The sequence below is a fragment of the Emydura macquarii genome, unplaced genomic scaffold (assembly GCF_026122565.2).
Source record: "Emydura macquarii macquarii isolate MOO-44397 ecotype Brisbane River unplaced genomic scaffold, CSIRO-AGI_Emac_v2 contig_1253, whole genome shotgun sequence".
Classification (NCBI taxonomy): domain Eukaryota; kingdom Metazoa; phylum Chordata; order Testudines; family Chelidae; genus Emydura; species Emydura macquarii.
Genome location: NW_027131390.1, coordinates 40009544 through 40037163, shown reverse-complemented (window position 1 = coordinate 40037163; position 27620 = coordinate 40009544). Strand labels below are relative to the sequence as shown.

Sequence of the window (27620 nt, the reverse complement as noted above, 5' to 3'; positions counted from 1 at the left end):
TGGTTTGTTCCTGCACCCTCAATAAAGTTTCTTTAAAATACAGCCAGCTCTCCTGGACTCCTTTCCCCCTCATATTAGCCTCCCAGGGGATCCGGCCCATCAGCTTCCTGATTGAGTCAAAGTCTGCTTTTCTGAAGCCCAGGGTCCGTATCCTGCTGCTCTCCTTTCTTCCTTCAGTCAGGATCGTGATCTCAACCATCTCATGGTCACTGCTGCCCAAGTCGCTTCCCATGAGACCTGCCCCCACATCAGATCTGAGTTTGCCCACTGGCTTCATATAATCTTTGCCTTTGCATCTCCTTTACAGAAGCCCAACACAAGAAGTACTACCCTTCATTGCCAAGAGGTGAGTCACTGGCTCTGTGCCCCAAATATTACATCAGGGCTCCCCTTCTATGTTACCATCTCAAGGTAGGGTTCATTGCTAGGTCTAGAGTTTGAAGTTTCCATCTGGGGTGAAACTGGAGGCTGGGAAAATGCCTCGATAGGCTGGGCCCATCCATGACTTATACTGGCGTTGGAAAGCTTCTAGTGGGATGAACTAGGGACTTAGATATTGAACTGGAAGATAACAGCCTTGGATTATCAGGAATCCTGGAATTATGTGGGGAGATCATGGGGACCCAACTCCTTCCCTTCCTCTTCTAGGAGAGACCAGCCCCTTCAATCAGGACCTTTAGCTTTCTGAGCATTCAGTCCCACACAGAGAAATTCTATTGAGGTGAAGGTAAGGGTTTGCTTCATGTGGCAAGTTAACAACATAGTCATTGTTTAATCCAGCTGTGGAGCACCAGTGAAAGAAGCAAAGTTTGACCCTAAGATGAACAGAGAAAAATTCATCAGCATGCAGGAGATTAAATTAAAAGTTTGAACAAGTATATGTGCATGTGTGTGGCATGAGGTGATGTTCGTGTCTTTATTTTTCATCCTGAAAGGGTTGAGATTGAGGAGGAAGGAAGACTGCGCCGGAGGAGTCAGACCCTACCTGCTTCATCGAAATTCAGTCCAGGTGACAACAGGTATTGTCCCTGCCTCTGGATTATTCTGAGTGTGTTCAGGGTGGAATGCATTTCCCAGCTTGTCTTCCTGGGTGACACTGAATATAATTGCTGGTGAAAGGGGACAGTCTCTCTGACCACAGCTGATGGAGGGTCCCCAAAATGGCCTTCTCCTAAGAAGCATCAGGGATGGCCATGGTTGGAGATGGGACACTGGATGGGCCAGGAGTCTGAGGTGGCACCGAGCATTCTCTCTATCAGGTGGTTGGCTAGCTCACATGCTCACAGCCTAAATGGTCAACAAATGTGGAGTCAGGAAGGAATTCTCCCCCAGTTCAGATTGGCAGTGACCTTGGGTCAGTTATGCCTTCCTCTGCAGTGTGTGGGTGCAAGTCTATAGTGGTCCCTCAATCTCAAGTGGGGAGGGACACCACTCTGTGTTACTGCATTGGGCAAAAAATACACAGTTAACAGTCTAGGGCTCCGGCCCTCTGGGTGGGGCAAAGCAGGGAGCAGGCTTTTGCCTAGGCCTTCTGGCTAGGCAGCCTGCATACAGACAGTCTGGGAGCTCTGGCCTTGTAGCAGGACAGAGCAATAAAGTAGCTCAGGGACTCTGGACTTATAGCCGAGCTATAAAGCAGTTCTGGGAGCTCTGGCCTTGTAGCAGGGCAGAGTTCTAAATCAGGCCTCCTGGCCTAGCATGAGGTAGCTGCCATCCCAGACCCGGCCCCATCCTACTCCACCAGGTCCCAGCCCAGGGCCATGGCAGAGGGTTCCACCACTGGGTCAGTGGGGTCCCAGCCAAAACCCACTGACTCATGCTCTGACAACCAAACTGGATTAAAGTCTGGCTTCCCTGTGCTACTTCCTACACACCCTTCCTGGAATACCTGGACTTTGGAGTTGTTGTCCATCTCCCTGATATAGGTAGCTAGGGGCAGCCCCAGCAGTTCCTCATCATCCCAGGTGGCAGGTAGCTCCTCTGCATCCCAAGGGAAGGCTTGAGGTCTGGTAATGAAGGGAGAGAAATATCCTTCTCCTCCAGTAACTCCTGCCCAACTGAGCTGGAAGGCCTGCTTTTTATCCTTCCCCTTCCTGTCCCTCCTTTCTGCTTCCAACAGGGCAGGCGAGGGTGTTCTGGCTCCACCCACCAGGGGAATTGTAGTGGTCCCTTGCTCTCAGTTCTGAAGGGAGGCCACTCGGCCTTGCTACAAGGTCACTTGCCAACATTTTCTGGGTATATCTCACTTCATTATTTCCTTGCCAGTGCAAGAGCCTAGGGTACTGTTGCACCTCGGTCCCTTCTATTCTCTGCCTGTGGCACATAGTAGTCTAGTCTCCTGGGAGTCTCTACTTTGGTCTTATTTTGATTGTTGGGTTTAGTGTGTGGGTGCTGGTGGCCTCTGCTAGATGATCAGTCAGACTAGATGATCTAGTGTGCCCTTCTGGCCACAAAATCTATGACTATGACATCATAAAAGATTAGGGTTGGAAGGGACTTCAGGAGGTCATCTAGTCCCACCCCTTGCTCAAAACAGGACCAACCCCAACTAAATCATCCCAGCCAGGGCTTTGTCAAGCTGGGCCTTAAAAACCTCTAAGGATGGAGATTCCACCACCTCCCTAGGTAACCCATTCCAGTGCTTCATCCTCCTCCTAGGGAAAAACTTTTCCTAATATCCAACCTAGACCTCCCACCCCCACTGCAACTTGAGACCATTGCTCCTATTTCTGTCATCTGCCACCACTGAGAACAGCCTAGCTCCATCCTCCCTGGAATCCCCTTTCAAGTAGTTGAAATGCTATCAAATTCCCCCTCACTCTTCTCTTCTGCAGACTAAATAAACCCAGTTCCCACAGCTTCTCCTCATAAGTCATGTGCCCCTGCCCCCTAATCATTTTTGTTCTCCTCTGCTGTACTCTCTCCAATTTGTCCACATCCTTTCTGTAGTGGGGGGCCCAAAACTGGACAGAATACTCCAAATGCGGCCTCACCAATGCTGAATAGAGGGGGGAAATCACTTCCCTCGATCTGCTGGCAATGCTCTTACTAATGCAGCCCAGTATGCTGTAGTCTTATTGGCAATGAGGGCACACTGTTGACTTATATTCAGCTTCTTGTCCACTATAACCCCCAGGTCCTTTTCTACAGAACTGCTGCCTAGCCAGTCAGTCCCCAGCCTGTAGCAGTGCATGGGATTCTTCCATCCTCTGCAGGACTCTACACTAGTCCTTGTTAAACCTCATCAGATTTATTTTGGGCCAATCCTCCAATTTGTGTAGGTCACTCTGTATCCTATCCCTACCCTCCAGCATATCTACACTACTCCCAGTTTAGGGTAATCTGCAAACTTCCTGAGAGTGCAATCCACTCCATCTTGCAGATCATTAATGAAGATATTGAACAAAACTGTTCTAGGACCGACCCTTTGGGCACTCCGCTACTTACCAGCTGCCAACGGGATATTGAGCCATTGATCGCTATCTGTTGAGCCTGATGATCTAACCAGCTTTCTATCCACCTTATAGTCCATCTATCCAACCCATACTTTTTTATCTTGCTGGCAAGAATACTATGGGAGACCGTATCAAGAGCTTTGCTAAAGTCAAGATATATCAAATTCTGCGCTTTCCCCATATCCACAGAGCCAGTCATCTCATCATAGAAGGCAATCAGGTTGGTCAGGCATGACTTGCCCTTGGTGAATCCATGCTAACTGTTATTGATCACCGTCCTCCCTTCCAAGTGCCTCAAAATGGATTTCTTGAGGACCTGCTCCATGATTTTTCTAGGGACTGAGGTGAGGCTGACTGGTCTGTTGTTTCCCAGATCCTCCTCCTTCCTTTTTTGAAGCTGGGCAGTATATTTCCCTTTTTCCAGTTGTCCCGGACCTCCCCATTCGCCACAAGTCCTGAGATAATGGCCAATGGCTCTGCAATAACCTCAGCCAACTCCCTCAGCACCCTTGGATGCATTGCATCTGTCCCCATGGACTTGTGCATGTCCAGCTTTTCTAAATAGTCCTGAACCTGTTCTTTCAGCACTGAGGGCTGCTCACCTCCTCCCCGTTCTGTGCTGGCCTGTGCAGTAGTCTGGGAGCTGACATTATCTGTGAATCCAGAGGCAAAAAAAGCACTGAGTATTTAATCTAGTGACAAATGATGTGGAACAAGCTGATCTCCCACATTCGATAAGGGCTCCACACTTTCCATGACCACCTTCTTGTTGTTAACATACCTGTAAAAACCCTTCTTGTTAACCTTCACGTCCCTTGCTAGCTGCAACTCCAATTTTGCTTTGGCTTTCCTGATTTCATTCTTGCATGCTCGAGCAGTATTTTTATACTCCTCCCTAGTCATCTGTTCAAGCTTCCAATTCTTGTAAGCTTCCTTTTTGTGTTTAAGATTTCTTTGTTAAGCCAAGCTGGTCACCTGTCATATTTGCTATTCTTTCTGCACATCGGGATGTTTTGTTCCTGTGCCTTCAATAATGTTTTTTTAAAATACAGCCAGTTCTCTTCGACTCCTTTCCCCCTCATATTAGCCTCCCAGGAGATCCTGCCCATCAGCTCCCTGAAGGCATCAAAGTCTACTTTTCTGAAATCCATGGTCCGTATCCTGCTATTCTCTTCTTCCTTTTGTTCAGGATCCTGAACTCAACCATCTCATGGTCACTGCTGCCCAGGTTACTGCCCACTTCTACTTCCCCTACCAAATCTTCCCTATTTGTGAGCAGCAGGTCAAGAGGAGTACAGCCCCTAGCTGGTTTCTCCAGCACTTGCACCAGGAAGTTGTCTGCAACACTCTCCAATACCTTCCTGGATTGTCTGTGCTCTGCTGTATTGCTCTCCCAGCAGATGTCAGGGTGATTGAAGTCCCCCATGAGAACTAGGGCCCGTGATCTGGAAACTCTCTTTAGTTGTCTGAAGAAAGCCTCAGTCTCATCTACCTCATTCTTCTGGTCTGGTGGTCTATAACAGATGCCCACCACAACATCACCCTTGTTGCTCTGGCCTCTAGACTTAACCCAGAGACTCTCAACAGGCTTTTCTCCAGTTTCATACTGGAGCTCTGACCAGTCATAGTGCTCTCTTACATACAGTGCAACTTCTCCACCTTTTGTCTCCTGCCTGTCCTTCCTGAACAGTTTATATCCATCCATGACAGTGCTTCAGTCACGTGAGTTGCCCCACCAAGTCTCATTTATTGCAATCACATCATAGTTCCTTGACTGTGCCAGGACTATCAATTCCTCCTGCTTGTTTCCCAGGCTTCTTGTATTCGTGTGCAGGCACTTAAAATAACTAGCCGATTGCCCGACTTTCTCAGTATGGATCAAGAGACCTTCCCTGTTGCACCCTCTTCCTTGTGCTTCCTCCCGGTATCTCACTTCTCCACTTACCTCCAGGCTTAGGTTCCCGTCCCCTGGCGAACCTTGTTTATAGCCCTCTTCACTAGATTAGCAAGTCTGTTTGTGAAGATGCTCTTCCCTCTCTTCGTTAGATGGATCCTGTCTCTTCCTAGCAACCTTCTTCCTGGAACAACATTCCATGGTCAAATAAGCCAAAGCCCTCTCTCCATACCACCTGAGTAACCATGCATTTACTTCTGCAATTCAATGGTCCCTCCCTGGGCATTTTCCTTCAACAGGGAGGATGGACGAGAACACCACTTGTGCCTCAAACTCCTTTATCCTTCTTCACAAAGCCACGTAGTCTGCAAGTATCCACTCAAGGTCATTCTTGGCAGCATCATTGGTGTCCACATGGAGAAGTAGGAAGGGGTAGCAGTCCGAGGGCTTGATGAGCCTCAGCAGACTCTCCATCACATCCTGAATTCTAGCTCGTGGCAAGTAGCACACTTCTTGAGTTTCCTAGTCTAGGCGGCAGATGGATGACTGGAGTCTCTTAGGAAGGAGTCTCTGACCACCATCACCCGTCTCCTCCTCTTGGGAATGATGGTCGTGGAACCCCCATCCCTAGGACAATGCATCCCATGCCTTCTGATTGATGGGGTCTCCTTCTGATCTCTTCCCTCAGGTGAATCTTCCAAACCATTCTCTGCTGTAATGCTCTGCAAAAAGCCTGAAAACAGTTGCTTTACCTCTATCTGCACTGGAGGTGTATGTGTTCTCATCTTTCTTCTGGAGGTCACATGTTGCAAATTTTCTTCCCCATTTTTCAGTCCCCCCCTGCACTGCCGTCTCTTATTCTTCAGAATGCTGTTCCTGCAGTACCAAATTGTGACTTCTATCCAGAAAATCTTCATTTTCTCTGATGCAATGTAGGGTTGATAATTGGGTCTCTAGCTCTTTTTAGTCTTCTCTTCCAATATGGAGACCAGCTTGCACTTCATACAGACGAAGCTGCTTCTGTCATCTGGGAGAAAGACAAACATGGCACATCCTGTGCAGGTCACAACAGCTGATTGCTCACTATCTATATCATATTTTGTATAAAAATCTCTTCAGATGTTGTATTTACTGCTCAACCGACACCTGAATGGCAAAATCCTGTGTGGGCTCTCCCCAAGGTGAACTCTCAGGCAAACTCCCTCTGTTTACTTCTCTGTTTGCAGCTCCTTCTCTTCTGTTTTGGCCATCCCTGATGAAAAGGGGAGGGGACAAAGGAAACAGGTCAACTAAAGCTAGGGTAGTGGCATGGCATGGGATGGGAATGGGGCCAAAGGAAGTGAAAGGAGCCATGCTGATAGGTCTAGAGACTGATGGCCTGTGTGACCAGCTATAGCATGCGGAGTGGCAATGCAAGCTTCCCTCAATTTTTTACCATCCCTAGTCACAGCATTAAGTCTTAGGTGTACTGATGCAACATCACAATATGGTAACATTTACATCTTTATCTCTCTGTCTATCTTGGCTTTTATACTGAGGCCCATCGCTGTAGTATATCAGTTCTGATATTATGACATATCATGTGGAGTATACAAAAAATGTGGGGGCAGGAATGTTTAAGTGAGCTTAGAGACACATGGGATTGTCATGTCCTACAAGTAGCACTATTTGTCCTATAGGAAATGTGGTCTGTTCACTCTCTTGCGCTCCTCCCTACCCAATATGTACAAATGGAAATTTGCCTTCATTAGTAGTAGTTATAATGATATTTACATTTATAAAATTATAATAAGGATCTTAAAGCACGTTACCAACATCAGTTAATGAAGCCTTCCAATACACCTTGTTTCAGTAGTAGGCCTTATGGTCACAACCTCTTCCTACCTTGGAGTGGGAGACTTGAGCAGGGTACTACTATTTGTAGCACACTGGGAGGTGCTGTACCGCCAGTTAAGGAGTAAAGGGTTTATTACCGAGCAACTGCTGTATGTTGTTTGTGAATAGGTTGGCTTTTCCTCACATGTTCTCCAGTAGGGAGCAGCACCTCTTCAAAAGTTTGATCTATGTACAACCATTTTTAGGCAGGGAAGGGAATATACTCGCATAGTGCATGGGAGTAGGCTGTATAAATGCATATATTATGCAGCTGTTTTAAGTGCTCTTGCTAGTTAGTGGCACCCAGAGGTCTTGACCAGGTAGTCCCCATTGTGCTAGGTGCTGTGGAGACCTATATTAAAAGTCAGATCCTGTGCTGAAGAGCTCACTGTCCCGAATGTGGGAGAACCTTTACATGGAGCCCTAGTGATGTCAGTAACTTCACTGATGTCAGCCCCACTGATGTCAGTGAGCCCTGCATAGCTGCAAATGTCTGCACACAAGCAGCGCATTGCAGGATTGAGGCTTGAAAGGGCTCTTAGACTGTCCCTGGTGGTGGTGCATGCAGGATGTTTCAGGAAGGGTTCACAAGACCTGGGTTCAAATCCCTGCTCTACCACAGACTTCCTGTGTGACCTTAGACAGGTCACTTAGGCTCTCTGTCCCTCAATTCCCCATCTGTACAATGGGGATAATAACCCTGGCCTGCATACCAAGGTGTTGTGGGGATACGGTAAAGACTGTGATGTGCTCAGATATCATGGTAATGGTGGCTAGATAAGTACCTTTAATAGATACAGCATTATTACTCTTTTGTTGACAGTACCAATGGGGCGAGAAAGAGCCCAACTGGGTCTTCCTGGAGGGAGCCAAAGGCAATGGCTGCTGTTTCCACCACTAGGTAAGAGTGATGGTTCTATGGGAAACCTGCCTCTCCCTGCAACCTACCCGGGTGTGTGACACCTCTTTAACTTATTTGAAAGGTAAAGTGAAGCAGTCTTGTCAAGTGTGGCCCTCTGTCAGGAGGCACTTTCACAACATCAAGAGAGGAAGCATTAAATATGGTACTCTGCTGTCCTCTGGAGTAAACAGCTGCAAGAATTCAGCTTTAATAATTCAGAAGTATCTTGAGTTGAACTGGTCAAAAGCCAAAGGCACTTAATGAAAACTTTCAAAATGTTGAACTTGTCTTTTTGCAAAGTGATTGAAATGGAACCATTTTCTTTTTTCAAAAATGGTCACCATTACATTTTTAAATCCTGGTGTTTTTATGAAAAATGTTATTCAAAATGGTTATGGACAGCTTTCATCTGCTGAAAACCAAGTGCTTTGGTAAATGCTAATTTTTTAAAAAAGGTTATCAATTAAACACATTTTTCTGCAAATAATGGAAATTTTTGACCTCAACAGTTTTCATGAAAAACATTATTTTGCAGGGGGCAGGGGAAAAATCTGTTTTTTTGATTGGGGAAAAAAACATTTTGCTAAAAACTTTTGACCAGCTGTACTGGTGAGCTATTTTGCTCATTGACTACATTTTTCTTTGCTCTTCTTGCAGCCTTGACACAGACAGTAAAAGCCAAGCCACCAGATCCTGGAGTGAAAGCACATCACAGATCTCCAGTTCCACTGAAAACAGGTACAGTGCATGAGTTCAAAGTTTCCCAAAGTTCCTGGGTAGCCACAATATATGGCCACTGAAACAAACCACCACTGGGGCTGGTTCTTCTTGGTGATGCTTGCTTGTATTTGGGCTGTGTGATTGTTTTCCTAGAATCGTAGAAAGGTAGAGCTGGAAGGGACCCTGAGAAGTCATCTAATCCAGCCCCCTGCACTGAGGCAGGACCAAATAAACTTAGACCATCCCTGATGGGTGTGTGTCCAACCTGTTCTTAAAAACCTCCAATGACTGGGATTCCACAACCTCCCTTGGAAGCCTGTTCCAGAGCTTAACTACCTGAGAGTTAGAAAGTTTTCCCTATTATCGAACCTACATCTCCCTTGCTGCAGATTAAGCCCATTACTTCACGTTCTGCAAGCTTTTCATTACTTCTTGTCCTACCTTCAGTGGCCATGGAGAACAACTGATCACCTTTATAACAGGCCTTACCATATTTGAATACTGTTATACTTCCTTTCTCAAGACTAAACATGCCTAGTTGTTTTAACCTTCCCCTAGAAGTCAGATTTTCTAAACCTCTTAGCATTTTTGTTGCTTTCCTCTGCACTCTCAAAATTTGTCCACATCTTTCTTAAAGTGTCGTCCAAAACTGGACACCGTACTCCAGCTGAGGTTGGAGCACAGCAGGCATTTTTGGGGTGGAGAGAGAGGGAGAGTGTTTGGTGCTGCACTGGGTGTCTTGGAAAGCAGGGGGACAGTCACATTTTATTTAGCTTTTTTAATGATTATTTATTGTTATTATCAGTGACAAAGTGACTGAGGAGAAGCTTGCGGGGACTTCTCCAGGTGAAGCAAGAACACCCAAACCTGCCCTGGCTATGGGCAGAAGGTAGAGTTGCTGTGGAGTTTGTTGTATGAAATGAGTCTGCATGCCAGCATGTGCTCCCAACTCATGCCTAATTTGTATGGAAGGTGGTGCCAGTTGCTATTCATTGCCTTTGCTGATTCCTCTAAGGAAGGGGAGAAAAGATGCTGCTCTGCCCAATGAACAAGCCATGAAACACTTAGCTTGTTCCACCCAGGAGTAGATCGGGGCTGCTGTCTTTTCCCCATATTCAGATCTCCTCTGACCCTAATCTCAGTTATGCCCACTGGTTCAGCTGAAAAGGCTTGCTACCCATTTTTTCTATACAGACCTCCTCTAATCTAGGTTATGCCCTTTGTCGATTTCAGAGATCCTTCTGGCCATTCCTCATACTCAGATGTCCATGGGTGGAAGAAACTCATTTGCTTACTATGTCCCATGTTAGTGGAGTTCTCTTCCCTCTCATGTTCACTGCTCAGAGTTTGGTTGCTATGTTTACATTGGATCAGAAAATGCTTCAGGCCCATTTATTTGGCCTTGCCTTTTAAATTCTGTCTTCCTTTGCTGTATGGAACTTCTCTGACCGCAGAGAACTTGGATGCACCAAATGAGTGTGTAGCAGCATGCCTGGTTAATTGCAACTTTATTTCTATATTTATCAGTCAAGAAAGAGTTATAAATGCCCCCAAGCCAATGCCTCAGAGTGAAATAAAGTTGAGAACCACTAGATCTCCAGAGAAAAGATAGCGTTCAGACTGTGTTGATGTTCCCTTAGTCATAGCCCATTAATATATCCTTGTTCTTGTTATTGCAGCGAATGCATGATGAGAAAGCTCTTGTGGGAGTGGGAGTGATCTGACAGGCTCTGCATAATGGGTGATCTGATGGCCACTCCTCACAGTGGAATCATTCAGCCTGTGGGATGGTCTCCCAAAGGACAGAGTGGATCGCCGTTGCTTGAGCTAGGCAGGGCAAAGCATGAAGAAAGATTACGTTATAGGGAACAATTGGCAGAGAGTGGAAATAGACACAGCAACTTCACAAGTCTATGGTAGCTCTGTTTTATACGATTAGGTTGTGCAGAGTGGACTATTCTCCAGTATATTGTTCTATGTTTTTTCCTATGCACCCCTGTATTATATTCCAGTAAGTTATATTAGGCTACAGTACAAGTACTTTATACTGAATCTTACCCTTGTTTTTTGTTTTCTAGTGACAAACCAGTTAAGGAGGAGCCTGACTTGATCTCCTGGGATGAATTGATTCCCAAAGCCACCACCATTTCCACAGTGGAAAGGTAGAGTTCTTATGAAATGCCTTCTCTGCCCCTGTGGTGAAATGAAGATTGTGCAGATAATGAAAGAGACGCTCTCTGCCTCTGCCTGTTGGGTGTTTCCTTTACTTGCCTCATGCTTGCAGCGCGAGAGCTCTGATGAAAGTTATTGTAGTAAATCAGGCTTAGTCCAGGCGCCCTGGTGCTGGCAGGCAGAAAAATACCCCATAACCAGGAAAATGGGGCAGCCTGACGCTGAGGCAGCGTGGCAAGTAGCTAAAAACCTCTTCTACCCCAGGAGCACACTGTGCTCAGAAGTAGCCGTTGTGGGTGTTCTCCCCACAGCTCTAAATGAAAGCTGCCCACCACTGCTCTGCTTACCCTCAGCATCAGATCAGTGATGTAGCTCTCATTTTATATAGTTCATTGCATCCCGAAAGATCTCAGACCGGGTTTGACTATAGACCAGATTCACCTGGGCTGGAGAAAGTGAAAGGAGGAAGATGTAAATCGATGCCCTTGCACTAGTGTTTCAGTGCGAATTCACCCTGAGAGAGGACAGTTGGTGATTAAGATGTTGTCTGTCCTGGAAATTCCCCTTCCTTCCCAACACACCTCTCTCTGCCCTCCCCTGATCCTTACTCCCACCTCAGAAGACTCTACTTATCTGTATAGTTTCCAGCTTCCAGTAGCCTACTAGACCAGAGCAACTAGATCTTTCTCCAGGCCGGTCAACTCCAACACTCTCAAAGGGGTAGACGCCTCCTCTCAGCACAGCAAAGGGATTAACCCCTTCAGAGAAGGGGCACATATACCCCATCACCCTTCCCTCCTGTGCCTAGATGTTGTTTCTCCAGCTCAGGTCTGCAGCAGGCGGGTGAAGCAGTGTGTGATGGAAGCTTACAATGAGACTTCATGTGCTGTCAATCCAGCCTCTTTCACCAGCTGCAAAGCCAACACCTGTTCAAATAAACCAAATGCTCTGTGCTCAGGAGAATTGGTTTAAAAGTTTCCTTTAACTATTCTGCCCATGTTCCCCAAGGCAGGCTTATCTGATGATAGGAAAGGGATTTGGGGATCAGAAGAAGAAAGACTGAACCCTTTCCACTTACTGTGTCTCTTATTTCTGTAGTGAAAAGGAGGAAGGGACCCCTGAACCCAGAGTGCGTGTGGACTGCCATGGCCCCATTTTCTCCGAGGAGAGGTAGCATTCCCTTGATGCCTCTGAATTTGGAATAATCTCTTCAATTGATTTATAGAATGTGGCAGACGGGTCCTTACCTTCAGCAGTGGCAAAAGCTCCTGAATCATATGTCCATGGACAGCCGGCTGCCTCTTAATTAGCAATCAAGTGGTGCAAAGCAGCCTTCCAAGTAATGACTCCGACCCCTCTCTGGTTTTCACTGTGTCACTGCAGCCTTTGCCGGTAGAGAGCACTGTGGTGTTTTTATAAGTGATATTAGCTGAGTGAGTTTCTGAAGGGGTGGCCAACCTTGAGCTTGATTTTTGTGCTAATAACATTCAGTGGCCTCTGGGAAAGATGACTTCCTGGTTCTAGGAATCAGGGGACCTGAGTCCTAGTCCTCACTCTGCCACTGACTCCCTGAGTGACACTGGGAAAGTCACGTTATGCTACCGAGTAGTTCAGTTCCCCATCTGTAAAACAGGGATAATGACCCTGCCACACAGGACTGTGGTGAAGATAAGTCCATGAATGCCTGGGAGGCACTGAGGTGCTAGACCACCCAGGGCCCCAGTGTTTCTTTCTTTCTTTTAAATGCATGATACAAATATTCAGGAAATAATTTGCATAGCATTAACCATTATGCTCTGCACCAGCGGTTCCCAACCTTGGGGTCGTGACTCCATTTGGGTCATAACGATAAAAAATGGGGTTAGAAAGACACTCAACAGCTCCCGGCTGGGAGCACTGGGTGGTGCGGGGGCGGGGCTCTGGCCCGCTTGGGGCAGCAGCAGCGCTGGCCTGGCCGGGTCACAGACAAGGGGCCCCACTCCACCCCTTTTGCTTTGTGTCCTCCTTGCCCGTGTGCCCTCCCCGCCGCAGTGAGCCCTGGGTGCGTCACGACACCCAGTAGTGCCCGGGGCTGGGGGCAGGGGCAGGAGGGAGGCACAGTGTGAGTGGGGGCAGGAGAGATGTGGGTGTCACAGTGCTTGGTGTGGGGATGCCTGGGGCAGGAGAGCAGGGAGGGGGTGTGGTCACAATCTTGCAGATGGGCCTAAGTGAGATGAAAGAGGACAATTAGTGCAAGGCACTAAAGAGGTGCAGCACAACAAAACTTGCAGCCCAGAGGGAAAGGGATAAGGTGGCTTTAAGTCATTTTTTATCCTCCAGTGTCTGGGCTAATCTGGAAGCCAGAACCACCCATGGCAAAACTGAGACAGCACCGGGGAACAGCCTACATTACAGCAGTCTATTGCTGGCTCCTAGGCCTGGTCTACACTTACCTGGTGATTCGGCAGCAGAGTAGCTTGCGTAACTCCCGCTGACTTCTGTGCTTCCCTTTCTTCACTGCACTGTGCCATTGGGAACTGTGTTCCCGTCGACGCAGCGCTATGCCACTTGAGGAGGTGGTTTAACTAGGTCAAGTTCTGGATTGATTGAGTGGGTCTTCACTGACTGCTCAATCAGTCCAGATAGGTCTATCTGACGGCGACAACTTTGCTGCCGTCAGTATAGACATAGCCTATACATAGCAGCAGTGCCCAGAATCTCTGCAGTGTCCCCCCTTCCCACACTTTTAAGTCTTAATTTAGCAACCGTGAAATATAGGGTTGTTTAACAGTATGACCGCACAGGAAATATAATCCACAGTTAAAGCAAAAGTGATAAATGGATTTAATAGCTATTTTAGGCCTTGTATTCAATATTGTATTTTTTATTTTAAAAAAGTTAAAATGATTTAAAATGTTTTAAATGAAAAATAGAAATACTATAAGCATTGCAATGCCCTGACTTGTCCGCTGGGGTCATCAACATTTTTCAGTGTTTAAATGGAGTGACACTGAGTAAAAGGTTGGGAACCCCTGCTCTGCACAGTAGACATGCTTTCTAAGGATGATCTTTCCTTTTTTCTAGCTAACCTGATTCCCTAGAGTTCACAATGAACTTGACCCAGTAAATTCAGAGTCTGTTAACTGCATTACATGCTGCTGTTTTTGTCTTGCCATGGGGATCGAGGGATCCTTTTCTTACCCTGTAATATCCTAACAAAAGACACGCCAAGGGGACTGCACTGCTGTAGAATTACGAGGGCGATAAGGCATGTATTGTCCCTGAGGAAGAGATATGCCCCATTATTTAAAAGTGAATTGAAGTCCTTTGGCTTCTTTCCCATGTTGGCATGTTTCTCTCAGATTCCGGTCTGCACGCTGTCTGTTTTGACCAGTAGGCTGTCACTTTGTGTAGTATGCTGGGCGCATGGTAACTGATAGGAAGTTGCATCTCATTGTCTGAAGTGAGCAGCAGGTGGAGGAGTAAGTTATTTTCCAGAAAGAAAGTTTCACATCATATGATTTTGTTACTTCAGCCTTTAACTCGACTCACCAAACTGCTTTCTTACCAGGTGTCATGAATCTCTCTCTCTTGCAGGGTCAACTCGCATTACAAGGATAGTACAGCCAACACCACACCTGAAATGCAGCCGTGGTACAGGGTCCCTGAATACCTGGACGACACAAATTCTGACCTCCCAAGGTAAGAGCCCAGTGATGGTGTTCACAGTGATGTAAGTAGAGATCTGATGCTATTGGGATAAACTAGCATCAATTTTCCAAGGTGGGCAAGGTGACCTAGAGGGCTGTGGGGCAGAGAAGAATGAGAATGGGATATCTTGTACATAGAAGACCAGGAAACACAATCTACACCCTTAGCCAAAGCTATAGGACATGAAGTGGGCACAACATAACTGCAGTCACACAGCTATGAGTCTTGTTGATTCATTGCTCATCAAGCTTTCTGTTGCAGAATCAACCAAGCTATTAGCTGTAACTGCAATTGAGCTGTGTCCACTTCTTCTTTGTGATGTCCATTAGCCTTGGTCTCTAAAGTCTTCATTCTGCACGAATGTTGGAGTTTGGTCACTTTCAAAATTGACATTAGAAATGTGGAATCAGGAAAGTGAGAATGGAGTTGCTGCTATGGATGCAGAAGACACTCATCTCCCAGCATTCAAAGAAGCCTGCACATCTCTTTTTCTTGTGTTCCTCCTTTTGGGTCTTGGTCCCACACTTCATCCCACTCAAGTGACTCGCAGGGTTGAGAGGTATGATCTTGTGACACCATTCTACCCTTTTTGTGAGTTAAGGGTGAACCCCATGTGGGGGCTGGCAAAAACTCAACTCCAGGCAGTCAGAAGCCATGGAGTTGCTGGTAGCATTCCTGGGTTTAGGTAACATTCCTGCAAGAAATTCCTGCTATTCTTTATCCTCAGACCTCTGATTCTCCAGAGAGTGAGGGTAGGGGTGTCAAGCCTGAAGGATAGCTGCATTAGATGAGACAGAGTAACTGCAGTTGTTCTCTAGAAGTCTGTATTTCTTGGTTAGAGATAGTGAGAATGCTTTTCACAATTACTTGATATTTTCTAGTGTCTCTCACAGTGCAACCTTTTTAGTCTAGACAGAAATTCAACTGAACACCCTCTGTGAAGCACTCTAACAACACTTATGAGCCAACAAACAGTTTAATGACTTTCCTCCTCTGGCAGGTCCAGCTCCCGATCTAGAGACATGCCCGCACATCCCACCGATGTCAGATTCAAAGCCCCTGTATACCTGGATGATATTGAATGTGTCCCTAAAAGGTATGAGGGTGTTGCATTTAGTGCGATTATCCAGGAAATCTGAGGACAAAGGAAAATCTGAAATTCACTGCTCTGAGAAGGCATGTAAAGAGGATTAACTCTCCTCTTCATCATCCCTGGAGTGAGGAATGATGAAAGGGACTGTGCAGAAGTGTGTATATATCCAACTTGCAGGACACAGTGTGAGCTCTAAGTGTATTCCATCGCAGCCTTCTCTGACAAGATTCGAACCCTGGAGCTCTAGTCTCTTGTCAATGCACATATGCTTGGAGGGATTAGATCCCTTAGTTCTTAGCCAATGTTAATATGGACAGGATCTATTCCCATCCCACCAGCTGTAGTAAAAAGTAAGAACCTAAGACCTAAGGTCTTACTGGGTAATCCAATCGTGTCTTGCAGTATTGGCTATATGCGCAGAGCTAAAACAGCATAACACACTAAAAAACACACAACTAACACCACCAGCTTCACAGTAGATGCCATTGTGGCAACAGAGGTGTCAAGGAGCAACTGAAATATATAGAAAGTCAGTATGTCAGTACGTTGGCACATTGAAATGCAATTGGAGCTGTGACAGAGTCCCACAGAACCATGCTCTTGAACCACTCAGGACACAGCCAGTCAGGACTCTAGTGCTTCGGAGTCTGCCCCCCTCAGCTCTCCGCACGCCAGTGCAGCCGCCTCCTGACTCTGGCCTCGCAGAGTTCAGCACCCCTGCTCCGCCTGAGCTCTCCCTATGAGTCCCCTTTCCGGGACTCTGGAGAGCTCTACACTCCCCTAAAGGGCCATGCACCTCCCTTGCAATCGGAAGTGATCCGTAACCAGCGTGGGCATCAGAAGGGTTTATTAGTTCTCAGGATCACAGCGTAGAAAGACTTTGCTAGCAGCTTAATTTGGAGTTACAGCAGCGACCACTTGGAGAACCCCAGAGCCCCCATCCTTGGGCTCTGCTCCCACCGAGCCCCCCATGGGGCATTGGCTCTCCCTTCCATGAAACCCATAAACCCCCCCCCCTCAGAACCAGCCCCTTGCCCCTCCCTAGTCTTTTGTCTCCTTCTTGGGCAAGGTGGCCACTCCTCTTGGTCTCCACCTGCCACAGCCTGTAAGAACTGGTTAGGCCAGGACAGGGGTCCTGGCTAGGTCTGCGTACATGTGGCTGGGGATGGCCCATCCACCCTCTAGTGGTCTCTGAAATGATCACACACCCGGGTCCCATCACCGAAATATATGAGTAACATATGGGGGAAACTGAGGCACACCCCCAGCACTCAGAGGAAACCCAGAGAATATCTCCACTTCGTCACAGGAGCCCATGAAACACTCCCCACAGAAAGAGCATTTGAACAGCTGGACAGAGAGTCTTTCCTTTTTCTCAGCACATAGAATGGGCTTATGAGATGATTCAGGTGCCAGTGATGAAGATTTAATGGTTTTCCTTCCTTACCAGATCTGTCCCAGGTTCTGAGGAGAGAAGCACCATGAAAGAGAACAGAAATGGGGGTAGCAGAGTCACAGAACAGAAAGAGCCTGAACTGAATGTGGCAAAGTAAGGCATTAGGGGGCGCCACCATCACATTACTGCGATGAGGAATTCTTGGGCCATGGTCTGTTCCTCTTTTGGCTAAGGCTTTGGAAGTATCTGTTGCTCAGTAACCCCTTAGCATCAAGCAGATGCAGAACATCACAATTTGAAATTCCCCTTGTCACGCTGATGAGACATGAGGGATCCATTATCTTCATGCTCTCTCAGGCATCCTCAGGAGGGGCCCACGGGAAGAGCTGATTCTCCTCAATGACCTATCAGCCATGTTTGGCTGGTCTGGATGTACATTTGTCTCATGGGGGTTACTCCGGAGCACAAAATGTTTGAGATACAAAAACAGAGCAAAGATTCAAAACTTCATATACCATGATAATACACCCAGACAAACAGGATAACATTGTTCAATAGATTACAACTTTTCCAGTGATACCTTACAAGGCATACTTGGCATAAGATTTATCACAATTGTATAACAGTGGTAGCAACAGTGGCCACCTTCCTTTTTATATAGTGTCACACCCATGCCAAGTGCCAATTCCATCTATTCCCTGCAGAGACCTCTGGTATTTCTGTTTTGATCCTCCTCTTCTCTGCCTGTGGCGCACAGTAGTTTGCTCTAATTCTGGGTGTTGGCTTGATATGCGGGTGGCTGGGTGGTGTTGGTGGCTTGTGATACAAAGGAGATGAGCTGATGGTCCCTCCTGGTCTTAAACTTTATGACTCTACGATGTTCTGGGAAATTAGGAAAAGCAATTCCAACTCTCTGCCAAGAGGGTTAATCTGAGTACTAAATATTCATGTGATACTCCCTGAAAACTCAAATCTTAGTGAACTAAGCTGCTTCCAACATTCCCAAGATCTATCAGTTGCATGCGTGTCTTCATGGGCACAGTCCAGCCCTCTAGGATGCATGCAGGACTCTCCGTGACTTCTTTCGACGTTGCACGGGTGTACAGTTGGGTGGACTTGAGCTTTGTGTGTAGGTGCCTGGCTAAAGGTCTCTTAACTCCAGCATAAGAGAGTCCAAATAACAAAATAGTATTTTTTATAGCAGCTTACATCCTAACACTTTTAACTGAACATGAATGAATTTGGCCTCCCAACCCCCTCTCTGAGATAAGCAAATATGATTATCCCCATGTTACAGATGAAGAAACAGAGGCACAGCAACTAAAAGAGTCTTGCCAAAGTGCAGATAGTGAATCGGTGGCAGAGCTATTAGATGTGCATGTCTTCTCAGTCCCAATATTGTGCCTTAATCATAAGACCTCATCCTTCCTGCCCAGTCTGACCCTGGACCAGACTCCATTGGCTATTGCTGTTTGCGTACAACAGTCAAGCCACTATTGTTGGGAGAAAACCCCATAGAACTGCTGCACATCCCAGATTAATGGGCAATGCTAAAAGGGGTTTAGCAAATGGGGTTCTGTAGTCCATGCTTATTTCTCATTCCCTATACTTCCCTCACACTACAATGTGCATATGAAGGACGGTGAATTAGACCCTGAATGGTATGGGGAGTCTCGCATTTAGTGTTGTCACACAAGAAATCTGAGGACAAAGGGGAAAAAATGGTCAATCAGCTGTTCTGGGAAGGCTTGGAAGCAAAGCTGGAACTCCTAGTTCATGGCACAGGATATAGCAAAGGTTGTGATGGCAAGTGTTGTTAAAATCACATAGGTGACTGTTAGCTGTCAGCTGTAGTGTCATTGCAGGGTGACCACCAGAGAGATCACAATGCATGTGTCAGTCCCCAGACTTACTTGATTGTCACTTGTCTAACACACAGATATGTCCAAGCTTTTTTCAACATTTGGAAAATATATAATCCTACATATGCCATATATGACTAGTAGGCTATGGATTCCATAAAGTGATATTCACAAATCCATCATTTGTGGAATAAGACTGAACATGATATACAAGTATATTTCCTGTAGCCTTCAGGAAATATACTCAAGTCCATGCAATATTGCTGTTCAGTTCTTCCTTAGTTGAGATTCACAAACTCTTGGGCAATAGCAAGAGATATGAGGGGGTAGGGAAAGAAAGCGGGAAAATGACTATTAAAGTATGACAAGACAATGCATTATATCTAAATGCAACTGAGCCTCTTTAAACAATACATTTCAGTTGGAATCTTTCCTGAACTCTCTGTGTTTTGAACAGAGCCATGCTGTAGTTTAAACCATGATTTGAGGACTTTAATAACTGAGTCATAGGTTAGAGGTTTATTGCAGGAGTGGGTGAGTGAGGTTCCGTAGCCTGCATTGTACAGGAGGTCAGACTAGATGATAATATTGGTCCCTTCTGACCTGAGAGTCTATGAGTAGTTAGGCACAAACTAGCAGTGAAGGTTTTAATGAGATTTGCTTTCCTTGCTAGGTCTGCCTCAGGTTGTGAGGAGAGAGAAACCACCAGAGAGTCCAGAAATGAGAGTCCTAGAGCCACAGAACACAAGGAGCTTGACTGGAACAGGACAAAGTAAGAAATCAGAGGCACTAACTATGTGTTTGTTTCTATACTGATTAGCTCTATCATGTTTTGTTTCCATTTTGATTAAGACCTCAGAAATACCTGTTTCTCATTAACCCATTTTTACCCAGGAAGGTAACAGCTATTACACATGAACGCACCAAAGTTGGACATTACTGCAGACTTTGTTGGCCAAGACTCCTTTGTGTAAGGTAGTGCAGAGTAGCTGTTGTGTGATGTTGGGAGGAAACGTGGATATTAATAAGACACTATTGACTACATCTCCTCCTTCCTATCTGGGCTCTCACATCTAAAAAATGGATTTCCCACATTTACAGTTTCTTCCCTGCAGAAATCCACACAAGTTCTAGATTTGCCACATTAATGGAGCCTGCTTTACCAAATGAGATTGTATATTCATTTCCTACTATTTCCATGGGTGGCAGAGCCAACATAGGAGGCTACCCCAAACATAGCCCAACCATATTTTGGCTGGGCCAATTGGAGTGGCACTGTGACTCCATACAGCAAATTGTGATGCCATGCACTCATATTTAGAGGGGGTGGGTGTAGAGCTTATATTGCTGCGGGAGGAGGGTCAGGCTGCACGGGGTGGAGGTGGCATGTGAGAGGGGAAGAGAATGGTCAGGTGAGGGAGCAAATAAATGGCCCCCCACTTTAAATGGTGCTTCTCAGCTCCTGAATTGGCTTCCAGTTTATCACCCAATATTCTGTTCTCAGATAAAGGTTTCACTAAGGAGCTAGGCCCAGATCTTCACATCTGTTTAGGCACCCAACTCCTATTGATTTCAGTGGAAGTTAAGTGCCTAAATACCTTTGAAGGATCTGGGCCCTTGTCCCTTCAGACTCTGATTCCACCAGTCAAACTCTTGGAGCTCTTCTCATATCATAATGCCTCTCTTTCCTTTCTTAGCAGACCCAACTCTCATTCCAGAGAGAGCACAGTTACTACCCCAGAGAGCAGATCCAGAGGCCTGATTCATGTGGATGATGCTGAGTTTGACCAGGAAAGGTGAGGGCAGTCTTGTATTTGATATTATGCCAGGAAACATGAGGACAAGGGGAAAAGCTACAGACAACTCTTCTGGGAAGACCTGGAACACACAGCACACTTTTGCAGGCTGGAGGACATAACAGAATTAGTGATGGTAAATGCTGTTGGTATCATCCAGATGATTGTCTTAGCTGTCAGCAGCACGATATTTAGGGTGACCATCTGAGGTCCCACAATGCATTGGACAGCCTCAGTTCTTAACTCACTGTCATTTGTCCCAGGAAAGTGCAGAACAAACAGATTGGTTACAGTTTGCTATGGTTTTACAATGCATCATCACTGTGGTTAACACATGCTTTTACTGCTGAGATGTAGCAGAGTGATCGCATAAATACATATCAGTTTTTTTGACTGTTTAGCCCTGCCCCTTTGTTATTTACTGATTCATTCCTCTCTCCCCTGTGAGATGTTGGGGTTTTTTGTTTTTGTTTTTTAAAGAGTTTATTTTAGTTAGAGATACAATGCTGGGTAAAGGTCTCCTCATAATTATCATCATTCTGCAAAATTCATAATAAATAGCATATGTGGACACTAGGCTAGAGATTCTGTGGACCATATTCATAGCCCTCGTGGCCTGTGAGTTAGGGCTGGACATGATGCAGAAGCATAAGTGTTAATTTCCAGGAAATCTAGACAATTCCAAGCAGGATTCTTGTAAAGCTCAGTGTAGCGAAGCGGTGTGGCCTCCTTCTGAGCCGACACCAAGGGACTGACGCATGCCGCCTGGTGGGCAGGCCCGGGTACGGCACCACTCGCAAACCAGAAGTGCAGGTGCTGGACAGAAAGTATAAAAACTAGGCCCTGTAGCTCAGTCAGAGGGAAGCTGCCGGAGTAGGAGGAGGTGGTGGTCTCTTCCCCAGGGCTGGGACCTGAGCCTGACCCTGCTAAAGGGCCACCCGAGCTACCTACTGGCTGGAGCTTGGAGGGCCTGCCAGAGCTACCGGGCTCCTAGCGACTTGCCGGAGTTGCTGGAAGCTAGCGACCCTGAGGGCCTGCTGGGGCTGTCCCTCGCAATCTACCCTGAGGAAATGGACTACGACCTGGGCCACAGGTACATGGGCGAGAAAGTAGCCCAGGGATAGCCAATCGTGGTCCGGCTGTGTTCCAGCCCTGGCAATATTCAGTGCATTTTGGCTGGAGCCCTGCTGACCCAGTGGCAGGGCATCCTGCCACTGTTAGGGCCTTGGGCTGGGATGCAGTGGAGTCAGGTGGGCCTGCGTCCCCCTCTCCTCTGGGCATCCCAACCCTGGGGTGACTGCCCCTCAGGCTGCTAAGTGTCAATAGGCTGTAGCCGGATGCTCTGCCTGCCCACCCTGCCTGGCCTGAGGGCCAGGGCCATAGACTTGCTACTTGGCCTGACCCGCCCTGACCGAGGGCCAGGACTACAGATGTTGCTTTCAGCTTCCTTTCTACCTTTTCCTTTGTAAGGGCGCGGGAAAATGTTTTCAAACTGAAAAATCAAAACGTTTCCTTCTGAAGATGTAAAAATGAAAATTTTCAATTTTTTTGGAATTTTTTTTTCCAAAACAAACAGTTCGGTGAAATCAAGACAACATTTGAGTGTCACCAAAGGTCAGAACAGCCAGGAGACCAGCTGAGGTTGGAGGTTTGGAGCAGGGACAGAGGCAAGAGCAGTCTGTCAGAACTATCTGACAGCTGGGAGTATCCCCACCAAGGTAGCAGCACTGGGCAGATTGGAGTGTTCCATTAGGAGCCTATATACCTGCCTTGGAGTCACCTGGTTAGACCCTTGCTTGGGGATTGGCTAGGCCCTCAGGACTCATTAGCCTCGGAACACTCATCACATGAAATATGCATTTTTCACCCAAAAGATTTTGCCCACCACTACCCATTGACATCAGCATGATGCACTGAATATTAGTAACAGAAGTTAGCTCAAGTGGCCCAGAAAATTAACCCAATATTATCTAGGCCTTCGTTGACATTGCCAGGATTATGTGTTTGATGTGTGTGTTTCTGTGTGGGGCTTGTGTCAGGGGAGGGAATTATAGCAACGCTAGCAGGAAGGAATTTAAGTCTGGCAATAGTACATGCTCCGATAGCTAATATTTTCCCTCTGTGACTGTGGCAGACAATAGGCCTCTAGCTGAGATTTTCAAAGCCAAGTAGGGGATTTAAACACATCATGCCCATGCGATTCAGTTGGAATTGTGCATCCAAATCCTCAAGGCATCTTGTCTCACTCTGTGACCCCTCTCACTCCAGGAACTTCAGCCACCTCTTCATGACTCAGTCCTCTGGCCCAGTCACTACATTGTTTCCCCTTCCAGGGGTTATCCAAAGTCTTCCATACAAAAAGCCTCAGGCAGTCCTCTCTGGCACTGCCCTGAGAGTGCCACTTGTCCAGTGGCCAGCAGGGAACCTGGGCCCGCCCACTACTCCGGGTTCCAGTTCAGGGACCCTTTTCTGCAACTTTGGTCTGCTCCTCTAAGCCCTTGTTGCTCCTTTCCTGGATTCCTTCCTACAGCTTCTGGTTCCCCACTCCCATCTTCTCTGGATTTACTGGCTCCAACTCCTTCCTCCCAGGGAATAACTGAAGGCTACTCTCTATAACCTCAGCACCCCTCCCTTTTCCCAGGGAGTGACTACAGCTGACTTCGCGGCAGCCCCCTTCTGCTACCAGCTTTCTGGCTTTATAAACCCAGCCCAGCTCCTCCCCAAAAAGAGAGCAGATTTTCCCAGAACTGGTGGCTAACACGGCAGTTAGATTCACCAACCAGTTACAAACATTGCTCCTGATTTTCTGCACTGGTTATCAAGAAGCTACAAGAAGAAATACACAGCCCCCTTTATTGCATTTCAGTCTCTGGCTCCCAATCAGCAACTGGGTCCAGTAAAGAGATAAGTTATTTAAACTCTATTCTCTTTACCAAAAAGTTCTCCTGACCCCAAAGGGTCAGCCACATTGCCAGATCAATATAAGTTTTGATCTTATCCAGGCTTGTACAATTCCTCTGGTGTACATCCAGTACCTGGATGGGACTCAGTCCTTTGTTTCACAGTTTCACGGCTTCAATCATAGATGAGTTGATCTGGAGGTAGGAAGCCAGAATGAGGACAAGATGGGGATGGTGCAGCTGCTTTTTATGTCCCATAGCCATGTGGCTTGTCCCAAACACAGCCACACAGCACATGGCATGGAAAAACCTGAGTCCCCTATCCATAGGCATGTTTTTACATGCCCTGGTGACTCATAAGGTGCAGCCCCTGGTTTTTTTCTTTGAATTCATTGTACCTGTGAGTTCCCTTGATGGGCCAATAAAGATGGTTAGTGCTGCTGCCATCTTGTCTGAGGGTGTCATCTAGAAAAACAGCACAAGTTGAAATACAAATATACCAGACATATTTAGAACTAATACAAAATTGATCCATACATATAAATGTGCTTATCAATCTTAGCGAATCATGACTTTTCCATCTGTGCCTTGCATGGCATATCCTATACAATATTTATTGCAATTCTGTAATATTGGTATCAGTAATATTAGAAATGGTCATTCCTAATCCAGACAGCATCACAATGTGTCATCCCAGTAACGTGGGAGGAAGATATTGGCACCATGCTGTTGACCCCGCCTTTGGAATAGATTTCAGAAAAGATGTGGATAAATTGGAGAAAGTCCAGAGAAGAGCAACAAAATGATGAAAGGTCTAGAAAACATGACCTATGAAGAGGAGACTGAAAACATCGAGTTTGTTTAGTCTGGAGAAGAGAAGACTGAGAGGGGACATGATAACAATTTTCAAGTACATAAAAGGTTGTTACGAGGAGGAGGGAGAAAAATTGTTCTCCTTAACCTCTGAGGACAGGACAAGAAGGAACGGGCTTAAATTGCAGCAAGGGCAATTTAGGTTAGACAGTAGGAAAAGCTTCCTAACTGTCAGGGTAGCTAAGCAATGGAACAAATTGCTTAGGGAAGTTATGGAATCTCTGTCACTCAAGGTTTTTAAGAGCAGGTTAGACAAACATCTGTCAGGAATTGTCTAGTATTACAGGGGACTTGAGTGCAGGGAACGGGACTACACGACCTACTGAGGTCCCCACTTCTATGATTCTATGGCCGGTGAGCCTGATACTAGTGTATTCTGTTTTGGCACTGGCATTATTGGTACTGATGAACCAAAGCTGTTGAAGCAGCAAAGGATTTACTTTGTTTCTCTGTCCTGGGCTCTCCTGTGGTGCAGGAGTTCATTGAATTGGTGGTGCGTCCTGCTGTACCTGGGCCATTGGGTTCTTTGGCTCTGGTGCAGAGCCTGTTAGCAGTACCAGTGTCAGTATCAGCTAAAAAATATGGCAAAGACAACCCCAGCACATCTTTGGTACCAACGCACACCATGTTGATTTTGGTATGATCTTCAGCTTCTGTTTGCGCCCCCTGTCTCTGCACTGAGGCCCTCAATGCTGGGATGTCATCAGAGTGGATACCGACCACAGCTTACACTTTGGCACCAGTTATAAAATCTTGCCCAATACTGAGTCTCGACACAACACCCCCGATGTCTCGTGCCACATTTACAGTATTGACCACAGGCCTGTATCAATACCAGTACTGGCCTCTTCACAATGGGCTAAATCTGGTTGCCTAGTGATCCCATCAGGCCTGGCACACCCTATGCCCTCTCATTCAGATGGCTCCTCACAGACTGACTTGAAATGCTCCAGGACTTTGCCATCCCCTCCTAGGCAAAGTCAGTCTATCAAGTCTTCTAGACCACCCCAGAAGGAGAGCATCAGTCCTGGGAGCAGGACCGTCCATATAGCAAAGACAGATCATCATTACTTGGTAACTATTGGCCACCCTTGCCATAAATCTCCCTCATAGATTCCTTTTGGATCCCCTGAGTTGTTTCCTGGTCTCCCAGGTCTCTGTCACCGGCCCAGCTGAGGGGAAAAGCAACAGAGCATTCAGCAAGTCATCTTCCAGAGTTGAATCAGTTGGAGGCATGTGCAGACACTGGTCCCCCTGAACAGCCAGTCCTGCAGGATGCACCTTTGCCAGAGGAGACAGTTTTACCAGAGGAGGATCCATTGCTGTTAACCTGTCTTCTCCTCCCCTGATGACTCAATGGTCCCAGGCTTCTCCTTTCTGGTTTCAGAGGATTTTAAACCCTATCAAGACCTGCTGAGGAGAATGGCTGTGGCTTTGCACATACAAGTTGAGCTCATGCAAGAGAACACTTGCAAATTTTTGGACCTTCTCCAGATGCTGGCCCTTGGGAGGGTAGCCCTCCCTATTAATGAAGCTGTTTTAGAGCTGGAGAAGACCTTATGGCACATGCCAGCCTCCTTAGCTCCTACCTCTAAGTGCACAGACAAACACTGTCATGTCCTGATGCAAGCTTTAGGCAGTTTTTTCCCCCACTCTTCCCCAAACTCCCTGTTGTTTATTGAAGCCAATGAGAGATCATGTCGGGGGAAGTTTAAATCAACTTCCCAAGAAAAAGAGCCCAAGAGACTTGATTCATTGGGAAGAAAATGTATTCCACCTTCTCTCTATGGATGCACATAGCAAACCAGCAAGCACTATTAGCTGATTATGACTTTGTAAACTGGGATGCAATATCCAAGTTTTCTGACAAGTTTCCTGAAGGTGCAAGGGAGGAGTTCAGGGATTTCCTGACGGAAGGCTACTTAGCAGCCAAGACATTGCTCCAGTCTGCACTTGGTGCGGCATATACTTCTTCTAGGGTCCTGGCCTCTTCAACAATGAGAAGAAGACAAAACTCAGGTGTAGCCTTGACTTCTAGAAAACCATGGAGACCTCCCCTTTGGTTGTCAGTTTTTGTTTTCCAACAACACTGATAAAATTTACATTCATTTAAAGACTCTTATGCCACATTATGCTCCTTGAGGGTATATACCCCAGCCCTGAAGAGGTATCAGAATAGACCCCAGCCTCAGCAGTATTCACAGCAGCATTATGTTCAGCTTTTATATCCATCAAAGCAGCATGATATTTTGAGAGGAAGCTCAAGTCATAGAGAAGGAGACCCTCTAACTGCAGTTTGAATCAGCCAGCTCATCTTCAGTCAGATGGGGGAAGCAGCCAATTCGACTTTTACTTTGAGGACAGCCATAAAGTAGCGTGCAATCATCTGGCTATCTCCCCTCATTTGTGGACAGACTGTCTCACCTCTTCAATGATTGGGAAGTCATAATGACAGACAAGTGGGTCCTAAGCACTATGAAACTGGAACAGGTGTTTTACTCACAAAACTTTCTGATCTCCAAGGGTAGGGAGGCGAGGATGTCTAAGACCCATACTGTCAAAATTTCAATATGTTCATCAAGCACATAAGATTTCATATGATTTCCCTAGCATCAATCCTTCATTCCCTAGATCTCATCAGCTGGTCTTCTGCCCTCCATATTCAGGATGCCTACTTGCAAATGTCAGTACTGCCAAGTCACATGAATGTTCTGAGATTCACAACAGTGGGCCAACATTATCAATACACAAAACTTATCTTTGGCCTATAGTTGGCCCAATGTGTATTTGCCAAATGCATGGCAGTGGTAGCAGTCTACTTGAGAAAGAAGAGAATTCATGTTTTCCCTTACCTAAATGATTGATTAGTGTGAGGCAGGTCTGAACATCAGATTTTCCACCAACTCCAGTTTAACTTAATGTCTGGGACTCATGCTGGACAAAGGAAACTCCGCATTAGACCTGACACAGAAAATCAAATTTACTGGGGCCCT

General features: G+C 46.4%; 1 protein-coding gene across 1 annotated transcript in view; it reads left to right on the top strand.

The window, feature by feature from the left end:
• The window catches only part of ZNF185 (zinc finger protein 185 with LIM domain), a 78238-nt gene that overhangs the window by 36044 nt on the left and 14574 nt on the right, over positions 1–27620 (top strand). The window contains 13 exon segments of the mRNA XM_067549925.1: positions 308–346; positions 936–1019; positions 8048–8125; positions 8783–8863; positions 9651–9734; positions 10924–11007; positions 14081–14097; positions 14100–14130; positions 14594–14698; positions 15708–15803; positions 17251–17349; positions 19732–19830; positions 20756–20854. Coding sequence (XP_067406026.1) covers positions 308–346; positions 936–1019; positions 8048–8125; positions 8783–8863; positions 9651–9734; positions 10924–11007; positions 14081–14097; positions 14100–14130; positions 14594–14698; positions 15708–15803; positions 17251–17349; positions 19732–19830; positions 20756–20854 — 996 coding nt within the window.